Raw genomic sequence first — 21,536 nt, 5'->3', positions numbered from 1 at the left:
TATGTATTGTAATTGTTGATCATCTTAAATCTACAACGGTTTGTGGAATAACATATTTGCATATACTCGTTTTACTATATAGTACCTGGGCACCGAGCTTTGCTCGGGGAAAATCATTAGTTTACTCTGAAAGCAGTCTTAGTATTGCAGATACATAAATCCATTCCCAAACTCCACACTGCTCGCCTTTACTACTTCCTTCACCACTCCCTACGTCGCGGACCTGTTTTCCTCCCCTCCCATTGCATGTTATGATTGCATATACATTAATGTAATTGAAACAGACAGTTCTCACACTCTTAAATTTTCGAGCAATCTACTATGGGCAGTTCTAGTTCATACATTTAATTATTCTAGTAAGTCTTAAAACCTATGAGAATCTATAAGGTATACGATAGCTCAATCTTTGTTAGACCACCAAACTTGGTTTTGAACAAAATAAAACTGTAACGAAACCACCCAAAAATCAATATTAGGCGAGGAAAATTGTTTGATCATCTTTTGTGGCCTGTCATCTTGTCTTCTCCATTACTCATTAGCAGCGCTTCTTTCTCTAAACCAACTTCCGGTTCTTGGTGTTTGTTGTTTGCCAAATCCGATTCTCCTCGGCCCAAAGTTGATGAGTTTGAAGAAAAGGCAATGGTAATTGTTTGATCTGCCGCTCTTTGAACCGTGCCCGCCGCTGACGCTCCAATAACTAAAAGGGAAAATCACTTACCTTTATTTACTCTTCTAGGTGCTGCAGGAACAGTGTTCTATTTTATCACTTTATCATTTCAATTTGACATTTTTCTCTCCCTCCCTATACATGTTATATCGAGAAAGTATTGTTTTAGTAAACATTTTCGAGTTTGAGTTCTATGTGGGAAATATAAGTTTTTCGTCTCCTGTACAAAAAAAGTGGTTTTTAGAGTGATGTCCGTGTGTGTGGTGGTTCGATTTGGATGAAATATAGTATGGGTACTATATAATAAATGGTATCTCCAGGCATTTTTTAATTTTCTTGAAGTTTTGATTTTTAATGGTGAATAACGGAAACCCCCTTATTTCCAAAAAACCTGATCAAACGAGTTTGCTATATTATAGTACTCCGAACTCTAAACAAAGTAGTACAATCCCTTAACTGTAAAAAGAAGGCTTTAAAAGCTATTGCAACTATTGTGGTTTCCCCATAAAATATTATAGTTACTCCTACAGCTTACCCATATAAGGGTTGTTAAAAAGCCAATGGGAGAAAGTATGTATCAGGATTCTGATATCGTTTATTTGCAAATAGTTCTGTATTATCTCATTATCTCATTAGGTATCTCGACATTACAGCTTATCAATTATCCAATCGGCGGAGTTTCGGATTATTCGATCTTTCTTGTAATTTCTGTGTCGTATGTAAACTCTTTAACGCATACGTAGAAATTACCCTTTTACAACCCCCAACTGTACTCGGAAGATATGCAACAGGTTTAGATAGCCATACAGGGGAGTACTTATATTTTTAGGGTGCTGCATACCACCCAGTTAGTTGACAAACCTCATGCCTGTATAATCTGCATATCTTCCTGCTACCCCTCACGTTTTAGAAGCGGTTTGTACTGGGAAGACCTGTGGATGATCAGAAGTGCATTCCTTAATTTATATTTTTTCGTTACAATAGTGATGTTTTACTTTTTCGTTAATTGATTTATTTATTTGTTTTAATTATTACTTCAAAAGTGAACAATAGTGATTTAAACAAAAATAATAGCGTTGGAGCTATTTGTAGGTTTGTTAAACCTAACAAGAGACACTTTTTAATTTAATTTTTTTACTTTTTTATGATTTTTAACCGTGGGTTTCTTATTTTTCTTGTTGTCCGAACTCTATAGTAGGTTTAGGTCGGATAACCGAAACTTATATTCATAGTCATCATGATCAACTACAAAAGTAGGCCTACTTATTGGCCACATTAAAAAATACATATTCGTTAACACAGTTTATCAAACTTTGTAAGATAGGTAGAACTTTCAAAAGTTCAATAGGCTAATTTGCAAGTTTTACACCTTTTAACAGTCTAACATTTTTCTATGCAAATTTTATTCCATGAAAATAATACTGTTTTCTGAAAAATATTGACATAAGAAACTAAACTAATTTATTTCATAATTCGCCATAATATCTAGCAAAATCTGAATACAAACTTCACATTATGTAACGGTAAGTTGATTACCCGTCCGGTCATATAAGGAAGCAATAACGACAAATACGATATGCAGGACAAAAGTAACACAATGAATAATTACGTCGACTGATGACAGTCTTGTAAAATGTGTTGCACTCGAAATCGAGTGTCACATTGTATTCAAACGTCGAGCGCACCTTGCCACCCGACATCTGCGTTCTGAGTTATGTGCGACTGTCGCTGAAGTAATTCATTGTTAATTTGCTTAATACGTTACTTTCTGTCACTTGCATTTCGTTGAAGCTGTTGACGGACTAAATGGATATCAGAGTATGTCGTAAATTATGCACTTAATTGCTAATTACTGGATCGTTTTACATTGTTATTAATAAATTAAATTTTCAAATAATTTAACTTACTTAGCCTAATTGATGTCAATGTCCCTCAATACTTGAAATTATTCAAGGTCTAGTCAATTGTAGGCTAGTGTTTATTCTTCTTATTCCGCAATATCAACGAACAAAAAATAAAATATTTCTGCAGTGCTCAACAGTTTCCGAGGTTCTTTTAATGGTACACAACCAAAAGATTTATCTTGAAAGTGGTATCAGTATTGTTTATCTTTATAAATGCATTACCATTTGGGTACTGAATTAAAAATCTCATATGTATGAACCAGCAACAATCATTCATATATAACACATAATTAAAATAGAACGACAGAATAAGCCTATCGAGTGTCAATATTCTATGATCTATCTTAATTTTTGTTCATACGATATTTGACGTGGCATAAAAGAGTCTATCATTTATAATCAACTGTCTTTTCAGTTTGGATAGGTAAAAAGGTCGTGCAGATCAGTGAGCTCTGTTGGTGTCTCGACTGCTATTATTTGCACTCCATGACTTGAGGCTTTTAGATTCGATTGGAGTGCCTACCTCAACTCACCGTCACATTTTAATCCGTAATACTTTATTTTTATATTTTTAACCACCACTCTATTTCTTCGTTCCCAAACAAGGTTTCGAACAGAATGAAAAGGCAACAAAATTACAGACATAAAATTATTTCTAAGCACCATAAATTAGTTTGATTCCAAATTTTTCACTTCCTTCCACAACAATACGGAACGTAACGGCATTGTGCCCCAAATCCAAGAGTAATTTTGATCGATATTTTTCTGTCTGAATGGACGTGAATTACCCCCGGGGAGCTCCAATTAACGAAATCTCCAACATTTCGTCGGGTCGGGTTAGTTCCGCCCCCGCCGCCACCATTAGGCGATGTCACTGCGATTCTCCTTGCCGGAAACCGAAAATCGCGATCCGAACATTTTCCTATCAGGAGTGATTTTCCGCTTAATCACTCAAAGGTATCCAGGTCAGATAGGGGTTGTTTCATCCCCGACCTCGTGACCCTTCTTCTTCTTCTCTGAGACAAAGCCGCATGATTGGGTCGAATATCCATTTGTAATCAATTATATAAGTTGAATTGAGAACAAATTGTCCGGAATCAGACCACTTCCCCGCTTTTGTTCTGCGGTTCAATTATTCATCATTTGGGCAGCTGCTGGGCTCGTGGCCCATTCATTGTGTAATACCTCAGCGCATCTACGTGGATTCATCTTTTAATTTTTAAGGGTGAGATTGGCATTGTTTTTATAGCTTATTTGTTCTCTCTCAATTCTACAATTCTTCTCAATTCTATAATTGAAGGGTGTTATTCGTGTTATTTGATTTGTCACAATTTATACTGTACATTTTGATACTAAAATTAATGTTACTGATGTGGAATTCTAAATCGACTTAAATTAGTTAATAGTGGGAATTAAGCCTTATATTCTCACTGCTAATTTAGAAGGAGTGCCTCCTTCGTTATAACACTGGTTTATATATTCCTTACTAACAAAGAAAAGAAAATATGCGCCAAATTTGCTGATTCAAATTAAAAATTCACTTTTCCCTACAATACCCCATTGATGAATATCGTAAACCCAAAAATTCTGGGAAATCCACAATTGGAGGGAAAAGGGATTTCAGTCGCTAATTTTCCAATTAAAGTGCATCGCCGCTGTAGTTAGCCCGGTCCACCGAAATTGGCGAATTCCCAAAACCGCGGCAATCACTGATTACCTGTGGGCGTACGCTGCACGTCACTGCACCGCTCACTGAGCCCCAATCACTGACCTCTACCCAAACACTTGCTTGCATCCTGTACACTCTCCTGACTGCCAAATTGGCCAAATTGCCACGTACCCTCGTGCCTTTTAATTGCAGTTCGTATTAAATGCCATTTTCGGTTTAGCATTTTCGCGTACTTTTTATTGTATTCGGCCGCGGGCCGATTTTGATTAGCGGGGTCGGACTGATGGATTACAGGGGAGGTTGCCCTTGTCAAAGTCTTGTTACTGACTTTTGGCGGGAGCGATTGGTGGGGCAGTTAAGGAGGTAAAATTTGTTTTGTTTGAAATTGTGTGTAAAGGGGCACGAATATTATACATTAGAGAACTAAGACATCGGAGTAGTGTGATAGTTCCCACTTTAGTTTTTCAAAACATAAAATTAAAAACTAAACTGACTATTTTTTAACAACCCGCAATCCGATTCCCTTCGTACAATTACATAACACAAAAAACCGAGGGGAGCTTGAAAATGTAAAAAATCTTGTTTTCGTGTTAGTGTTCATATGTTTTTACTTTTCATCGATGGAATGTAAAAAACAAGAATTTTTAGGTTCAATTTGTAAATCTAACCATTAAGATTAAAAATCTTAAAAGCGCATGGTTTACCCCCTTCATAAAAAGTTGAAAATGACGTTAGGGGAAATTTCTCTCGTCGGCCAAAAATTAAGATTGTCCAAAAACATTTCTTAGTGAGTCTTCTACCTTGGTTCCCTATAACTCCCCATGATGTCTCCAAAACGTTAACATTCCTTTCAATCATTGCTCACAACTCCAAAAGTTTAACCACTTCTTAACTATATAATTACTTGTATCTTAACTAATGCCATTGAGTAACCGAGGTTGCATCTCTGCACGGTTGCTCACCCTGGTTGCATGGTTGCGGATGCTGACCATAGGATATGTGGAAGTTCCGTCCTGTGACGTAACACTCACATCCTAACGTAACGCTAATGAGCTATCGTTACGCTCTACATACACGAGCTTACGCTCCGAGACCACATATATGTGTTAATGTTATTGTATAGTTATCACGAGTTACACACTCCATTGTTACGTTACATTCTGTTGTCGGTGGACACGAGATTGGCAGTGTTTGTCTATGAGTCTTGAGTTATTGTACAATATTTTCAGGTCAAAAGACTATAGTCTGTATGATGGGATCTGTCTTTAGAGTTCTAACCCAATGTCTTCCAAGCCCTCCTTTGGGCAGTTCCCAGGTAGGCAGAGGGCCAGGAGACAGGTTCGTATACTAAATGGTAGAACTCCCATTCCTGTAAAAATTACGGTTTAAATTTATCGTGTTATTTTCCCCTACAAACCTCAGGAAGTAAAATAAAATAGGAATTTCAAATGGAAACCGGTTTTGATTGAAATTAGTATTTTTGATGGTCCTTATAATTCTTAACAAAATAGTGCAATCTCTCATTCCTGTAAAAATTAAGATTCAAACGTTAATGCAACTGTTGTGACTTTACATATTAAATATTTTATATTCTCTCTCATCGCTAACCCATGATAACGGTTGTTGACAAGCTAATGGGAGAAGGTATGTGTCAGATTGCTGATAATGTTATTTTAGCAATACCTAGATCTGTGCTTTTCACGACACATCATGGATTGATCATGGGATTGAGCATGAAAACCGGAAACTGAAAGTAATTGGTGGAATAGTGGGATTGACACAGAATGACATTGCCTTTGACAGGTTCTTTATTATAGCACCTAGCACCAGAAATGTCATGATTATGTGATGAGTTTGAAAACCGGTACAATGTTAACATGGATCCCATAAGGACTATGCACCACGAAATTTGGGGAAGCAAGCTAAACACAATACAGACGAATATGTAACTCTCTCTCATTGCGCTTTTGATGAAAGTGAAACCAAGCTACATACCTTGCATCTGAACAAGTTATGACCGAAAAGGAAGCAAATGATCAACCACGGTAGTACCATAGGACAAGAATGTTTTGAAACGTTTGTCCATCAGCACTTGGGTAAAGGTGAGATTTGCGTTTGGGATCGTATGAGTGAAGTAAAACTAATGACGTAGGCCTACAAGTAATTTGATGACGTTCAAGTCATCAAATGTGACAAAGGCAATATCTGTTTGCGATAAGGTAATTAAGGTGAAGGAATATGAAGTAGCCTACTGCATATGTTCATTATAACAGCTAGAAATCACCGAGCATGTTCGCGAGCATGTTCGCGAGCATGTTCGTGAAGGTGTTGGCGGCGAACATGCTCGCCCGTGTGTGGGGTCTGAGAGCCTTCGTACCGGCGGCTGAATTTTTATTTCAGGATTAATTTTGCCAACAGTGGCATTTGGAGGCTTCAGGTTGACTGAGGGAAAACCATTACCGGAACGATACAGTTTGCCGACATCGGCCTCGGTGGCATAGTAGGATAGAGTGCTGGGAACATGCTCGCCCGTGTATGGGGGCAAGTCGGCATATTGTTCTTGCTTGGGGAAAAGATGTGTTGCACTGAATTGAATGGATGTGCTGAGTGTAACAACATCCCATTAGAACAAGCAACAGATTTTGATGGTGAAAACAATGACTGTTTAGTTTATACATTTAGATATTTAATATCTGTATCTTATAATATGTTTAGTATGCGATGTACGTTTTGTTATTAAATATTTTAACTTCCGAGTACACTATTGTTCACAGTAATCTATTAAACAATTAGTCTGTAGTATCAATAAATACCATAGCCAGCTTTCATTATTAAACTGTCGTTCCATAAAAATGTGTCACCGTTCTATAAAATCTTTGGTAATTTTCACACGAATTAGCACAAATACCAGTGGCCGTTATACTGCTGTTATAGTTAAAAAATTTATCTTACAACTGGTTTTGTTCCTACAATGCCTAAACACAAAAAAAAATATATAATTATCATTGTAAAGAAAATTTATAAAATACCCCCGCCGCAGCAAACCTGCAGACTAAGCGAATTTCCATTAACCTGATTCGATTCACACTAAAATGCCTCCATAAAAATATCACATTTATTTCCTATTTAAATAGAATTAGTTTGACGAGTACTTAGGTTTGCTGCAACAGGGAGGGTAAAAGTGTCTTTTTTTGTAAAATATTAATAGTTTAGTAAGAAATGAAAGTATCCAATTTCGATCAAAATATGTTCATAAACAAGCAAACTACAAAAGTTGACTTATTCTCCATAAGAACAACATAGAAATTTTAAATTTAAATTTTTTTGGAATTTTCTCCGTAACCATTAGGCGCACAACAAAGCTTCAATATACTAAATTATTTGTTTTTTTTAAGCTATACAAAATGGTTTGGAAAGAAATTGTAAAAATTGGGAAATTCGCTAATAACCCTTATATCTTAATTTACAGTCACGTTTTTGCGACGTTTGGTAGCCATCTTGGATTGGGGCTGTATTTAATAATGAAAAAAATGGCAACAAGTAATTTTTTCATCCTAAGGTACACATTAACAGTTTTCAAAAGTTATTTAAATTTTAACAGGCCAGTCTAGCGAATGATACACACCAGCCCACACTAAGAATCAATAAACTCAGATAGCTATGACGATTATAACTACTAGCTGGACCACGGAATATCAAAAGGAACATAAAGTATAATACTGAGATTATTTACAAAATATTTTATTTTACATTATACAGTTACTTTGTACTCACATTATGATATGTTTAAAATCCATGTCCATGACTTCCGTGTTCACTAACGCCGTGGAATCCCTCGTCCCCTCCGAAGTGATGTTCCTCATGCTCATGATGCTTGTGGACATGGACCGGGATGTGAACCGGAACCTTGACTGGATACGGCACCTCCTTCTCCACCGGGTAGGGAACCTTCTTCTCTACGTAGACGGGGTAAGGCTTCTCCACAGGGTAGGGAACTGGCTTCTCAACTGGCACCTTGACGGGATAAGGAACTTTCTTCTCGACGGGGTAGGGCACATGTTTGACAACAGGAACGTGATAGGGGACAGGCCGGGGGACATGCACCTTGACCGGGTAAGGGATGTGTTTCTCTACAGGGTAGGGCACCTTCTTCTCTACGTAGACGGGGTAAGGCTTGGGCACATGCACGGGGTATGGCCTGTCAACTGGAACCTTCACTGGATAATGGATGGTCTTCTCAACTGGGTAAGGCTTAGGAATGTACTCCTTGACAGGGTAAGGCACTTTCTTCTCCACAGTCACCGGGTAAGGTTTCTCCACAGGGTAGGGGACCGGCCTGTCGACGTGCACCTTTACAGGGTACGGTACCTTCTTCTCCACGTGGACCGGGTATGGAACCTTCACCTCCTTCTGAATTGTGATGGTCTTCACCTCGTGGTGACGGTGTTTGCTGAAGTCGTGGCCTCCAAAGTCTTGACCTCCAAAATCATGTCCACCAAAATCATGTCCACCGAAATCGTGTCCACCAAAGTCTCCGCCACTGAAGTCGTGTCCTCCGAATTCTTCTATTCCTCTCTTGTCATGCTTCTTGTCGTCTTGCTTCTCTTCTGCCTTCTTCTCCACCTTTTTCTCCTCGGCGAAGACTACCGCCACCAACAGAAGGACCAGGAGATACTTCATGTCTGCTGCTGGACAGCTGAGTGTGCTGCCTGTGACGACCACTGATGGTTTTATCGTGCGTCGAGTGCGACCAGCGTGACGGTCTCCGGCTCATTCATGTAAGATGGTAATTATTACACATTACATCACTTGAGACACATGCAACGCTCTTCACTGTTTGTCCTAGTTCTTATTTACGATTTAATATGTCAATGTGTTCCGCATTCTTGGGTAACTAGAACCAAATAAATTTAATGAAATGTATAGTATACACTTGTAAATATTGAACCAGTAACTGTAATGTATTTATAAAATAATCATGGATAAGTTCATTACCACAAAATGTAATGGTTTTAAGTTCCGAATAGTTAACAATGAGAACTTAGACCGTTCAATCATCATTCGTGTTAAAATGTACAACGAATTTATTTTTCTTTGAATCAAAAATTTTACAAAGTGTAATTTTTTTTCAATTTGAATTAAAAATCCTAAAATTTGAGTTCAAAAATGTACATTTCTTTATTATTTTGAAGTAGGCTTTGGTAGTAGCATTGACGATAAAAACTAACTAATAACAGATTGTTTCCCTCATTGAGCTTTTAATGCTGAAAAGTTTGTTCGAAATTACGTCCTTAGCTCGCTGACTGGATGGGGTATCACAGAAGACCCAACCAAAGTCAGTCGTACACATTGAAACTTCCACGCCACAAAAGGGCGCGTGTTATATCTTTGGTCCAATCCGCGGATTATAAAGGTACGTTTACAAAGCTTGTCTCGCCGCTCTTGTCAATGGTAACCGATGTTTCGGCTGACCGCTGAAGCGATTCTGTCCGCTAGTTTGGCCCTCAAAGCTAATCCGTTAATGCACTCTAGGCCACCCCCGGCGTGGCGGCACCCCTAACATCGGGAAGCCTTTGGTTTTAAGTTACGAGGTTGAAAATAAGCTTCGGCTCATTCGGGCTCATTTAGGGTATCACGTTCCTTTCATCTCATTCACTTGTCACTTTTGGAGATCCTTCAATGGCGGAAATATTGTTAGAGTTCGTAATTAGGCTAGTGGTGATTGTTAAACCTGTTAACCATTTAAAACAACATATAATCGTTGAATCAATCTTTTACCATTCAATGTATAAGGTCCGGGAGATAAGCTAATGTAATGACAAGAAATTCTTTAATTCTTCTTTCAAACTCTTTCTTAACAGAAATTTACATTGAAGAGAAAATACAGATATTATTTTCCTAATCATAAATGATGGGTGAATGAATAGTGTCTTTGACTATCAATCCAAAGTCAATGATAGTGTCTTATTAGTTTTACAACAAATGTATTTCAGCCAAACTATTAACCACTGTATTATCTTCTGTCATTTACAACTTTCTCAAAAATGGCTAACGATCCCCAAACGAGAACCTAGTTTGAAAAATCGCTAAGTGGGCGTAAACGTTGACTTGCAACTTCTCGGAGGTCTGTCCGAAAAACAAACAATTTGCACCAATACTGTAATCTGTGTCCGCCGACTTGTCATTACTGGCCGCCACAGGCGCCTGGACGATTGACACGTCACTAACTGTATCTGACGCTGGTGATCTACTTTAACTTCCGACGAATTTTGTTGTCATCTGGTCCACTGCCAATGACCTTACATTACCGCCGGTAACTAGCCATCTATAAGATCTACTTTACCATCATTAACTATATATCGGTCCTCTACCGATGATCTATATTACCATCAATAACTAACCCACTACCAAAGAGTTTGGTTACCAAGTTCTAGTTCTTTGTCACTGTATAATTTTCATCACTAGAACTCTAAGATAATTTGCATACAACTACTACAATCATTAACTGGACCTTTGCTGACGGACTAAATTACAACAATTTCTTTGTCTCAACTGAATATCCCATTTCAGTATTTTAGACTCATCGAAGGCAATCTCATGCTGTTTTTATATATTTATTATTTGGAGGAAGTTCATTATCTTACTTAATATGCACATATTACCTGATATTTCCATTGCTCATCTAATAACTTATGAATCCATTGTTTATTTCTTAATCTATTTTCTTTTGTTCGTCGAAATTACTCAATAGCCACCAAAATGATGGGATGACCCATGTATTGGGTCAGTGGCCAAAAATAAAAGTCATTGTTTTTTTTGCGAGTGACCACCACGCTCGACCTGAAGACCACCTCCGCTCTCGACGTCCGTCATTTTGAAATAATAGATTTCTACCGTGAAATCATTATTACGTGCTTTTCTACACCCTGACAAACACTCCCTAACACGCTGTTTTGCAACATTCGTTTCAAGGAATAAGTGTATAAAAATTGTATTTTTTATACTGTTACTAAAACACTATCGGTGTGGATTATATAAAATACTAATTGGTTTGTAATAATATCGATTTTTTAATCGTAAAATAATATCGACTGTTTGCTAAATAAACCACCAAAGCTTAACTTGCAGCCATAAATGATTTCTCAAGAAATTATAAACGTTTTTTCTATAAACCTACACATATTTAATGCAAGGACCAATAGTAACAGGAGAGTGTATTTTTATAAGACCCAAAAGGTACTTTTAAAACAGTTTGTGATGGTCTAGGAAAAGCAGAAAGCCTGATATGATGTTTTTTATACAAAACGGCCAACCACCAGGGGGTGGTCATTCACTGGTGCACTCACCCTACTTTCCATGAGATTGTGCGGTCCCTGAAAGTAGTGATGAACAATATTTGTATTTTAAAAAGGAGAGGAGTTAAAGATGAATGTACATAGAATGATTCAGAATGAACGGAATTTCAGCCTACTGGATAAGATCAGCTAGTTCTCCAGACAAGCTAAAAGCTAAAAAAGCTTCGGACTAGTTTATTTCATTTCATTTCATTTCATTTCATTTTTATTTTCCACGGCAATGCCATTTACAAAATACAATCAGTTAAGATTATAATAGATTATATGAATACAAAATATTAAATTATAACAAAACAACATTTCATCAGCAATAACAACAATACAATCAATCAACAATAATAAACTATGACATAACAAAAACAAGGCAAAAAGAATGATAATAACAATGATAATGAAATGTGGTATGGTAGGATGTCTGAGTTAGATCTGTTGTGTTCTAATGTAAGTGGTGTAGTGCTGTAGTAGTAGTGTGAAGTCTGGTGTAAATCTGTATTTGGATGTGAAGTGTAATGTGGTGTGAAATAATTAAACGTGTAGGATTTTATGTTTAAGGGAGGCTAGACTGTCGCTGTAGAGGTCCACATGAGTTGAGAATTCGTTTCCTAGCCGTTGGAGTCGGATCATCGGACTATTACCCAGGTAGTTTGTTCTGTACTGCGCCCTGAAGAAAACATCTGTAGACCTGGTACCGCCTGGAACTCGAAATAACAGCTTTTCCAACAGCTGAGAAGAGTCAATTTTACCATTGATCAGTTTTAACAAGAAAGCCAGGTCCGCAACATCTCTTCTCTTGGCCAGAGTATGGAGGTTCAGCAGGGACTCAAGTTCTTCAACTGGGACGTCTCTGTAGTTGTAGCCACATCTAACTCCCATCATTCTTGCAAATCTTCTCTGAATTCGCTGTAACCGAGAAACGTAGATGTCATGGTAAGGTTTCCAAACCACCGAAGCATATTCCAAAATCGGGCGTAGGAGTGTCTTGTAAAGGGTAGTTAGAGTTGTTATTGAAAATCCATTTCTTGACACTCTGAAGATCAGACCGAGGATTCCACAAGCTCTCCTGCAGATTTCATCTACGTGGTGCTCAGGCGTAAGGGAAGAATTCCAATAGACTCCGAGGTCTTTAATTACGTGGCACCGGCTCAGGGGAGTACCATCCAACCGATAATCTATATGTACAATAGTTTCACGTCTTGTAAAGGATATTACATTGCACTTAGATACATTCAGGTACATCAAATTCTGCTTGCACCAAGACTCGATGCCAGCGAGAGTTCTCTGCAAAGATTCACCATCACTAACATTTCTGATCGTTTTAAATAGTTTTATATCATCGGCAAATAACAGGTATTCGGACTCAATTACTTCCCCTATATCATTTACAAAGATGTTAAACAGACAAGGCCCCAAGAGAGATCCCTGGGGAACCCCTGATAAAACTTTCATGGGTAGAGACTCAGCATTTGCAAATCTGACTATCGAGTGTCTATTCCTCAGGTAGTTGTCAATCCACAAAAGAAGTTTGCCAATAATGCCATAGGCCTTCAGTTTAGCAATAAGATGATCGTGGCTCACTTTATCGAAAGCCTTACTAAAGTCGAGAAACAAGGCATCAACTTGGGCTCTATTATCAAAGGATGAATATATGTATTGCTCAAAGGTAATTAAATTTGTTACTGTAGACCTTCCCATAGTAAACCCGTGTTGTTCTTTAACTATGAGACTTCCAAGTAGAGGTCTGAGTCTATCTAGGACCAAAGATTCAAAAGTCTTAGCAATGGGTGACTGGATGGTAATTGGTCTATAGTTACTGGCCTCAGACATATCACCAGCTTTAAAGATTGGAACAATGTAGGATGTTTTCAAGGATGAAGGAAAAATGCCCTGGCTCAGGCTGTGATTGAATAGCTCAGAGATAATCCCACAAAGAGGTTCACTGCATTCACGAAGAACAATAGCAGGTATGCCATCTAGACCACAGCCCTTAGCGACATCAAGTTCTTCCAACTTCTTCCTCACCTCTTCCGGTGATGTCTGGACACAAGCAATAGAAATGCTAGAGGGTTTATCAGGATAATCAGGAACGACAGATGGAACATTGTTATAGACACTAGCGAAGTGGCGGGCGAAAATGTTGGCCATAGTTCTAGGATCTGATGATTCCTCAGCACCCAGTTTGATTCTAGTTGGGATGGATGTTGACTTCTTCAGTCCGTTCACATAACTCCAAAATATCTTGGGATTGGTAGGAATAACACTATCTACATGTGCAATATACGATCTATAACATTCCACTGACATGGATTTACATGCAGACCGCACCCTAGAAAAAGCCATGTAATCACTGTGCAGTTTAGAATCGAACCCATGATCTTTTGATTACCAAGCGAATTTTATACACACTGATATCCAACTACTATCCTGTAACTTTTTGTAATATATTACATTACATATTTTTTTGTGTATGTGTCTTCTAAGCCAATTTATTTTTACGTTTTAAAATGGAACGTTCTAAACCCTTATCTCGTTACTAATAAATAACGTCGACCTTTTTGTTGGATAGCATCACTAAATTCATACATTTCAACACCGTCTCATCATGTTTATTTTAAGGTGAAAGATTATTGTGTAGTTAACGGGAGTACAGTTATGTTTCTAAAATCAGATGATGTACTGTATTTCCATCACTAACTAATTAACGTAAAGGGATTTTGGATGCTATGCTTTTTTCATTAGTTGTCTTATTTCATGCATGTTGGTTATATATTCTTGTTTATACTTTCTATTGTATGTAATTTATTATTTTAACTTTCCTATTATTGTTTTGTGCAAGTTGATAGAAATAGAATAGAGACACTACACTGTTCAATGTACCAAATACTCAATGAATAAATATTGTTTGAATTTCAAATTAAAATCATCTGGTTCTTTCAATACTCAGTTAGGGCCAGGAAACCAAAGTCTAATCAAGGACATCAGTGTCAATTTTCACTAAGCTTTAGACTTTTTTCGCCTATCCTCTGATTACACTAGAAAAGCCTAGCTACTCAGCAGCTATTGTGTTACTTTCCACATCTACACATGCCCCTACATTGTTGTACACCCTACAGTCCCCCACACGTGCTCTCCTGTCGATGTGTCTCCCAGTAAACTCTTCACATAACGAGAGGTGGCGTATCAGTAGCACATGTTCTGATTTGTGCCCCGGACCCCAGCACCGGGTCGGGCCCCGCTGGCCAACTGTGCCAGTCGCGTGCCATCAGCTGCTCCCCCTCTATTGTTCCTGTCTCCAATTAACTATTTATATCCGCACTGTAAGGACCGGAACGATAACAACAAATTATAATCTCAAACGAGCTGGTCACGTTGAAAACGTTGAGTTGTTGAAGTTATTGGATAATGAGTAGCGAAAACGTCTCGGAAGTTGCCAGTGGTGTTATTTGTAAAGAGACTTTGTAAGTGTTTATCTTTTGACACCATTGTGATAGTTTCGTCAATTTGGTTCTACCGTAGAACCTAGATAACAAGACACTCATGGGTATTATTAAATTTGAATTGTCACCAATGTTGACTTCTTATTGAGGTTTGCAATGAGATGAGATTAGGGGTAAAATAGATTCAAGGGTATTTGACACTTGTTATCAAGTGTGACTTGTTATCGAGGGTCTTGTTACCAAGGTTCCAGGGTATTTTGTTACGGTGCTCTCCATATAGATGTAAACTAGCAGAGTACCCGTCCTTCGTACGGGGTTGTCATATAAGTTTAAAATGCTTATTGCAGTTATACTCAAGCTTTGCGTTTGCAATGGGAGAGGACAAAGTTTGATAAAATTTGCTTCTTTAAATTGACTAATGGTATTACACATCTACCATAGCCATAATGTTCTACCACTTCACCTAAACAATAAAGAAAAATAAATTATTACGAATTTACAAAAAATCACAAAATATTCATGACGTTAAAGACATAAACATAACTTTAAACAATCCTACTTTGACAGCTCTCATTGCGTCTCACAGTTTTTTGTTGCTGCTTAGTTCAAATTAGCTGTTTACATAAATGCATAAAAAATATAGTGCTACACCTTGTTGGTAAACTTTTGGTGGTTTTTGTATATCATAGAACCAACTGTTTTAGTTTAAACAGCTGACTAAATTTTTTTTCCCTTTAAATATGAATACTCAGAAGGTTAACATGGGGAACTACAGAGCCACTGGGGCGGAGCTCGAAAGGATTTTTGAGATGAGAATATGCCTATAATCGGGAACGTGAGCTATCATTATGCCAAATTTCAGCCCAATCCGTCTAGTGGTTTATGTGTGATTTAACTTCAAACAAACAAACAAACACACAAACTTTCACATTTATAAAATTAGTAAGATAAAATAGTAAGATAATATTTATGAAGGTGATTAGAATTAAATATATTAGAGTCATCTTTAGGATTAGACACCACATTACTATGTTAGAGTTGCACCAAATAAAAAAGTACGTAGTTAATGCAATCAACCAAGGGAGAATTGTGATGTACTTTACTGATTTTTGAGGAACTTTAAGCCAAGCCTAAGTAAAAGAACAACCATAAACTTATGGCATCCATTATTTCCCATTAAAACCATAATATCATAGTATCAAAATAAGGATCGAATAGAAATTATGATTTTGGCACACTCTTTGAACGGCTCGTTTTTAATTTTATTCCAATACACATTTTGTTACAATGGTCTATAAAAAATAAGCTGGTGAAGATATTAACAGACGATTCCACATGCAGCCCATATTCAACAAGACAACTTACAATTCAACTCAAAACAAAAGTAGTTCACCCAATTAAATTACTCGACCAGTAGGATTGTAACCGTTACAGTTTTTACCTAACGGCAATTTCGGCTAAGGGCGTCGTTACCGACTCCTCGTTAGAACCCCCGAACTAGGGGATGATCACAGAGAGGCCGCGGGTGCGTGACCAGGCACGGGAAATGGAAATCACGCACGCGTCCGGAACTGGGGCAAATACCTTGACACGTGCAAAAACATTAAACACAGGTCGGCATCGGCGACGCTCAGGGTGACGAAATAGGGATGATTATAAGGGTGTGACACTGACAAGGGTGTCTCGTTCACACTGAAACACTTTGTACAGTATTCTTGTGGGTTCTCTGGTACTTAAAAAACATGGAAGAATAGTGAAAAAAACTTCATTTGGACAATATTTTGAATAATTAATAGGGGTTTCACTATGGTGTTTACTTCGTTAAAGTATCAAATTTGTTTTTTCTTCTAATTTGTTTAGAATTATAGTAAGCAATTAGTATACACTGTGACGTTCATATCTTTTCAAACTCAGACTTGAAACATTTTTGACCACAAAACGATACATATAACTCGATTTTTTTTAAGTATATATTGTACATTTCGGAGTTATTTAAATGTTTTTGGAAATATTTACATCAACCCCCTTGGTTCCCATTGAGTCGTGACATATACGTTTTAGAACAAAATAAATAAATTACGATATTACGTTTAATAAATGCTTAATGTATCAGGATCCTAAGAGCACATACAGCGTGACTAGTTTTTTGTTAGTTACTATCTTGTTATTAGTGGTCCAATTTTTCTTTTCTTTTTGTCGATTGTTTTGTTTCATCAATAGGATGCCTATAAAATTATATGAAAGTCCTCCATACTTCCTATTTGACAATTTTGAACTACCCCCTACCAACACTACCCCTAAAGGTTAATTTAAAAAAAAAATACCCATAGTTATTGTAGCCCCTCATAACTAAGAAGGTTGCCGCAAACTTAATTCAAAAATCTGAAATAGTTAAAAAAATAAGAGGGAGATGCAAGTTACTTTTCAGCCACTCTGTATGTGACGAAACGCTTAAATAACACACATTCAAATTTTAAGTGATAAATCACTTAGTTTAGTATCGCAACTGTATAAAATTTAATTTAATTTAGTGATTACAGCTCTCATATAAATTACTTTACAGTACTACATCTCCATGGAGCCTTCGGTAATTAAATAAATACTTTATACTTAGATTTCGGGAGTTAACATGTTAAATATCCATTTGATTACCATTGTATTCCATTGACTGCATTCAAAAACATCATATTAAAACAATAAATGCTCTTTTCTTTAACTTTCAGTCTAAAATTATTCTAAATCCATTTCTACATCTTAATAATCCCTCCCGATAAATTCGTCACAGCCATAAGGGTGGCTTGATTCACCCTTTATTAGGTGAGCTATGAGACAGATATGTCTACTACCAATTTCCTCTTCACATTTGACATTTTTTCTCTTGAGATATTATTTCGGGGATCGCGCATTAGACCGCAATGGGTCGGAACTAACTTCTCGCGCGCTGGCGGGAGGCGGCACTTTGACTCACCTAGGGGTGCATTCGACGCGCTCGGGGGTGCGAACATAAAAAAGACAATGGTAATATCATAACAAAGAAATGCGCCTTTTGTCTTCGACTACAATTAGATGAAGCGGCTTCCGAAAACATGCGAAATAATTAACCCAAGAATGTTCTTGGGTGAGGATTTTCACACTTGAGATCATTTTTGTGGTTAATTGTTGCCACTTGATTAGGTCTGGCCTGGTTTTAATGTGTTTCTAAACTACGTTATGGGATTCAAATCACTTTTATCGAGTAGTATTTCGAATTCGGCTGCTATATTGTCTAACCAAAGATTTAACTTACAGTAAAAATATGGATTATTTTTAACCTAATAAACAATCAACCCTTATAAATAGTATGCGAAGCCGTTTTTATGACCACTACTGAATAACCTTTTTTTCTATAATTTTAAAATTCAAGGCATCAAATATTTTTCTTGATTTGTAGTTTTGCAATAATATTCTATATTTTAGCTAAATCTATTCAAAGATTGTTAGTCTAGCTGCATTCAGTATAATGGACCAACTATCCGTCGAAAACAAATTGAGGGTTTTTTACTAAAAACAGTATTTTGCAGTTACACTGTAATCTTTGATTTGTGTACTTTGCAAACATTTTTAACACGTGCTTCTAAAAATGCGATTCTAGTTTTAATTTTAATCTAGGTTACTTAAGACTCGTTATGCCAATAGCACTAACAACATTGACTGGTAGATGTTGTTTACAGAGAACCCTTTAGTGAAGAAGGATGTCCGAAAATCAAATGATCCGGACATCCAGGAAGCAAACTTGAGTAATTGAGTGCGAGTCGAGCCTCAATAACCCGACAACTCGAGCGGAACAACAGTAGACCTAGGAGAGCACCCTGTCACCCACCCACTCTAGTCTCCAGGCAACTTTGATGAAACCCATAGGTAGTGATTTGCACCTTGTGATCAACGTAACCAACGTTTCATTTTAATATGCAAAATAAATTGTTCTTGTTTCGTCTTAAAAATGAAATTAGAAAAATGTTAACACATTTATTTCTTGTTTGAATTTATCTCAAAACGTTATTTAGATTTCAGTCAATTTATTCTTTTTGTACATTGGAGTGGATGTTGATTTGATTGTTTCTTCAAATATCCCACAGGCCTAAAACCTACGGTTTAAGATCTTAGAAATTCTTTCATTTATTGTTTTGTTCAAATCTGTACAAATTGAATCTAAATGCTTCTCTTTGTTAGTGACAAACTATGATTTGAATTAGGCCTAAACCTGTGTTTAGCTTTTCAAAGCATTTCATGAGGTTAACGTTTAAACAAATCTGTGCATTATCCTAGCCTTTTTTATTAAGTATTGAAATAATATAAACTATCCAAATATCATTGTGACAACTAACTGTGCTATCTTAAATTATCAATTTTGAAAGAAGCTATGACTCAAAAGTTGATTCTGCCATAACTATGGTTTATTTTAAACAGTATTTAATTAAAAAAAATATATATATATTATCACTCAATCAACTATACAAATAAATTAAAATACAAATATCCCAACTTATAAGCTAAATTTTACATTTTAAAATCATTCTTTAAAAGATGGAAATCTAAAACAAATTTATCATTGTTTTATTGGCTGACATAGTTAATTACCAATCGATGAACAAAGCACATGGACATCATATCAGTAACTACATTGAGAAATTGCGCTACTAATTAAAATGCAACGCTGGAACATTCCATTGGCATCATTAACTCTTAAGAAGGATGTTATGTACCCGCCATGTAGACGTTATGTGTCGTATGTTGCGCTAACAGTGTATGTGGTTATTTAGTTTGAGATTGGCTATATGATCCATACTAAGAACTGTTCTGGCACAATTTCAGGATGGCTGCTCTACTGGCAACACTGTGTCTTCTGACGCTGGCCTCCGCCGAACCCTTCCATCACCACGTCCAACATCATCACGAGCACGTCAAAGCCATCACGGTGACCAAGAAGGTGCCTGTGCCGTACCCTGTCACCGTCGAGAAGAAAGTGCCTTACACCGTGGAGGTGCCAGTCGATAAACCGTACCCGGTCCACGTGCCCAAGCCGTACCCCGTCTATGTCGAGAAGAAAGTGCCGTACACGGTCAAGGAGTACGTCCCGCAGCCGTACACGGTCTACAAGAAGGAGCCGTACCCGGTCCAGGTGCCCGTCGACAAGCCGTACCCCGTCCACGTCCCTAAACCTTACCCCGTGGTCGTCGAGAAGAAAGTACCTTACACGGTAGAGAAGCACGTGCCGTACCCTGTAAAAGTGGCTGTGGACAAACCTTACCCTGTCCACGTGCCTGTCGTCAAGCATGTTCCGTACACTGTAGAGAAGAAGGTGCCTTACAAGGTAGAGGTGCCTGTGGAGAAGCCCATACCTGTGTCTGTGCCCAAGCCCTATACGGTCGTTGTAGAGAAGAAGGTGCCTTATACAGTAGAGAAGCCGGTGCCTTACCCCGTCAAGGTGCCTGTATATCACCCTCACCACGAGATCGGACATGGGTTTGAGCATGGACATCACCACATTTTTGGTTTTTAGATTTATTTCACTGACTGGTTTATCATGTACCTTGATATGTAATGATGTTGTAAAACCTCGTGTACAAATAAAATTAAATTTTGTTTACACATTTTTGTTCTTACTGTGTTCCGTTAGATTTATGCGCAGGTTGTTTTAAAACAATAAAAAATAAAATAAACATTAAGCAAAAAAATATAAAAATTATAAGCAAATATGTTACATTTATGTGAAAATGGTATCATTGAATGCAATAAGCTCAATAACAAACGGACATTGTTTGAAGGATAAACTTTTATCCCATATTATGTGTTAGAAGTCTTATGAATGGTGTCTTTGGTTTTACTCCTTTGTGAATTTGTGTTACAGTCTATTTGGGAAATTGTCCTTCGTCTGATTTTGCAACTTTCATTATGGTTCTCAGACGGGATATGCACACATCAGCTTATACAAATACACTTCCATCCGCATTTATTTGAATTTTTAACTGGCCTCGATCTCCACAAGTAAATTCTTACTCCTAAATCTATGTTTTTAAATCTCATGTATGTATAATTTTGCTCAAATTTACAACCAAGCCTTAAAATTTAATGTACAATTTCAGATTCAATTTTTTAAATCAGTCCACATACTCTACCTAATACCTTTAATCCTGCGGGAGAGAGTATAACCATAGATTAAACATGTATAACTGCAACCCTTGCTCTCTAACACATGTTTTGGGCCTCTTTATCACTTGTTTTGGCATACTTATCTTTCTATTATTTCTAGTTTATTTATTTTATTTTTGTTACAATGCTACAAAACAGGTTTACACTTACTTACAAAGTAGCATAAATGCTATCAAGAATTATTTAACATTCATAATGAATATATCTTAACTAATCTCCTCCAAGTGGTTCTTGGTCTGCCCTTTTTAATTCCCTGTGGGTTTCGGTGCAGAGCTTGCCGGCTAAATTGTTTTAACCCTCCCTATTCAGTCATTCCTT

General features: G+C 37.2%; 1 protein-coding gene across 1 annotated transcript in view; it reads left to right on the top strand.

Annotated features, from left to right (window-relative positions):
- Positions 1 to 20,655, top strand: part of LOC128989160 (uncharacterized) — a 33,715-nt gene extending 13,060 nt beyond the window's left edge. Inside the window, exons 3-6 of the mRNA XM_054411029.1 lie at positions 8,000 to 8,920; positions 12,394 to 12,497; positions 12,994 to 13,092; positions 19,881 to 20,655. Of these exons, the coding sequence (XP_054267004.1) occupies positions 8,000 to 8,920; positions 12,394 to 12,497; positions 12,994 to 13,092; positions 19,881 to 20,568 (1,812 nt within the window). The 3' untranslated portion in view covers positions 20,569 to 20,655. The remainder of the gene's footprint in view (positions 1 to 7,999; positions 8,921 to 12,393; positions 12,498 to 12,993; positions 13,093 to 19,880) is intronic.
- Positions 20,656 to 21,536: the final 881 nt, after the last annotated feature.

The sequence above is a fragment of the Macrosteles quadrilineatus genome, unplaced genomic scaffold, assembly GCF_028750875.1.
Source record: "Macrosteles quadrilineatus isolate MER2022 unplaced genomic scaffold, UCM_ALF_1.0 Scaffold_3__2_contigs__length_128488019, whole genome shotgun sequence".
NCBI lineage: Eukaryota > Metazoa > Arthropoda > Insecta > Hemiptera > Cicadellidae > Macrosteles > Macrosteles quadrilineatus.
The sequence above is the reverse complement of the archived record's forward strand: the minus strand, read 5'-3'. Positions and strand labels throughout refer to the sequence as shown.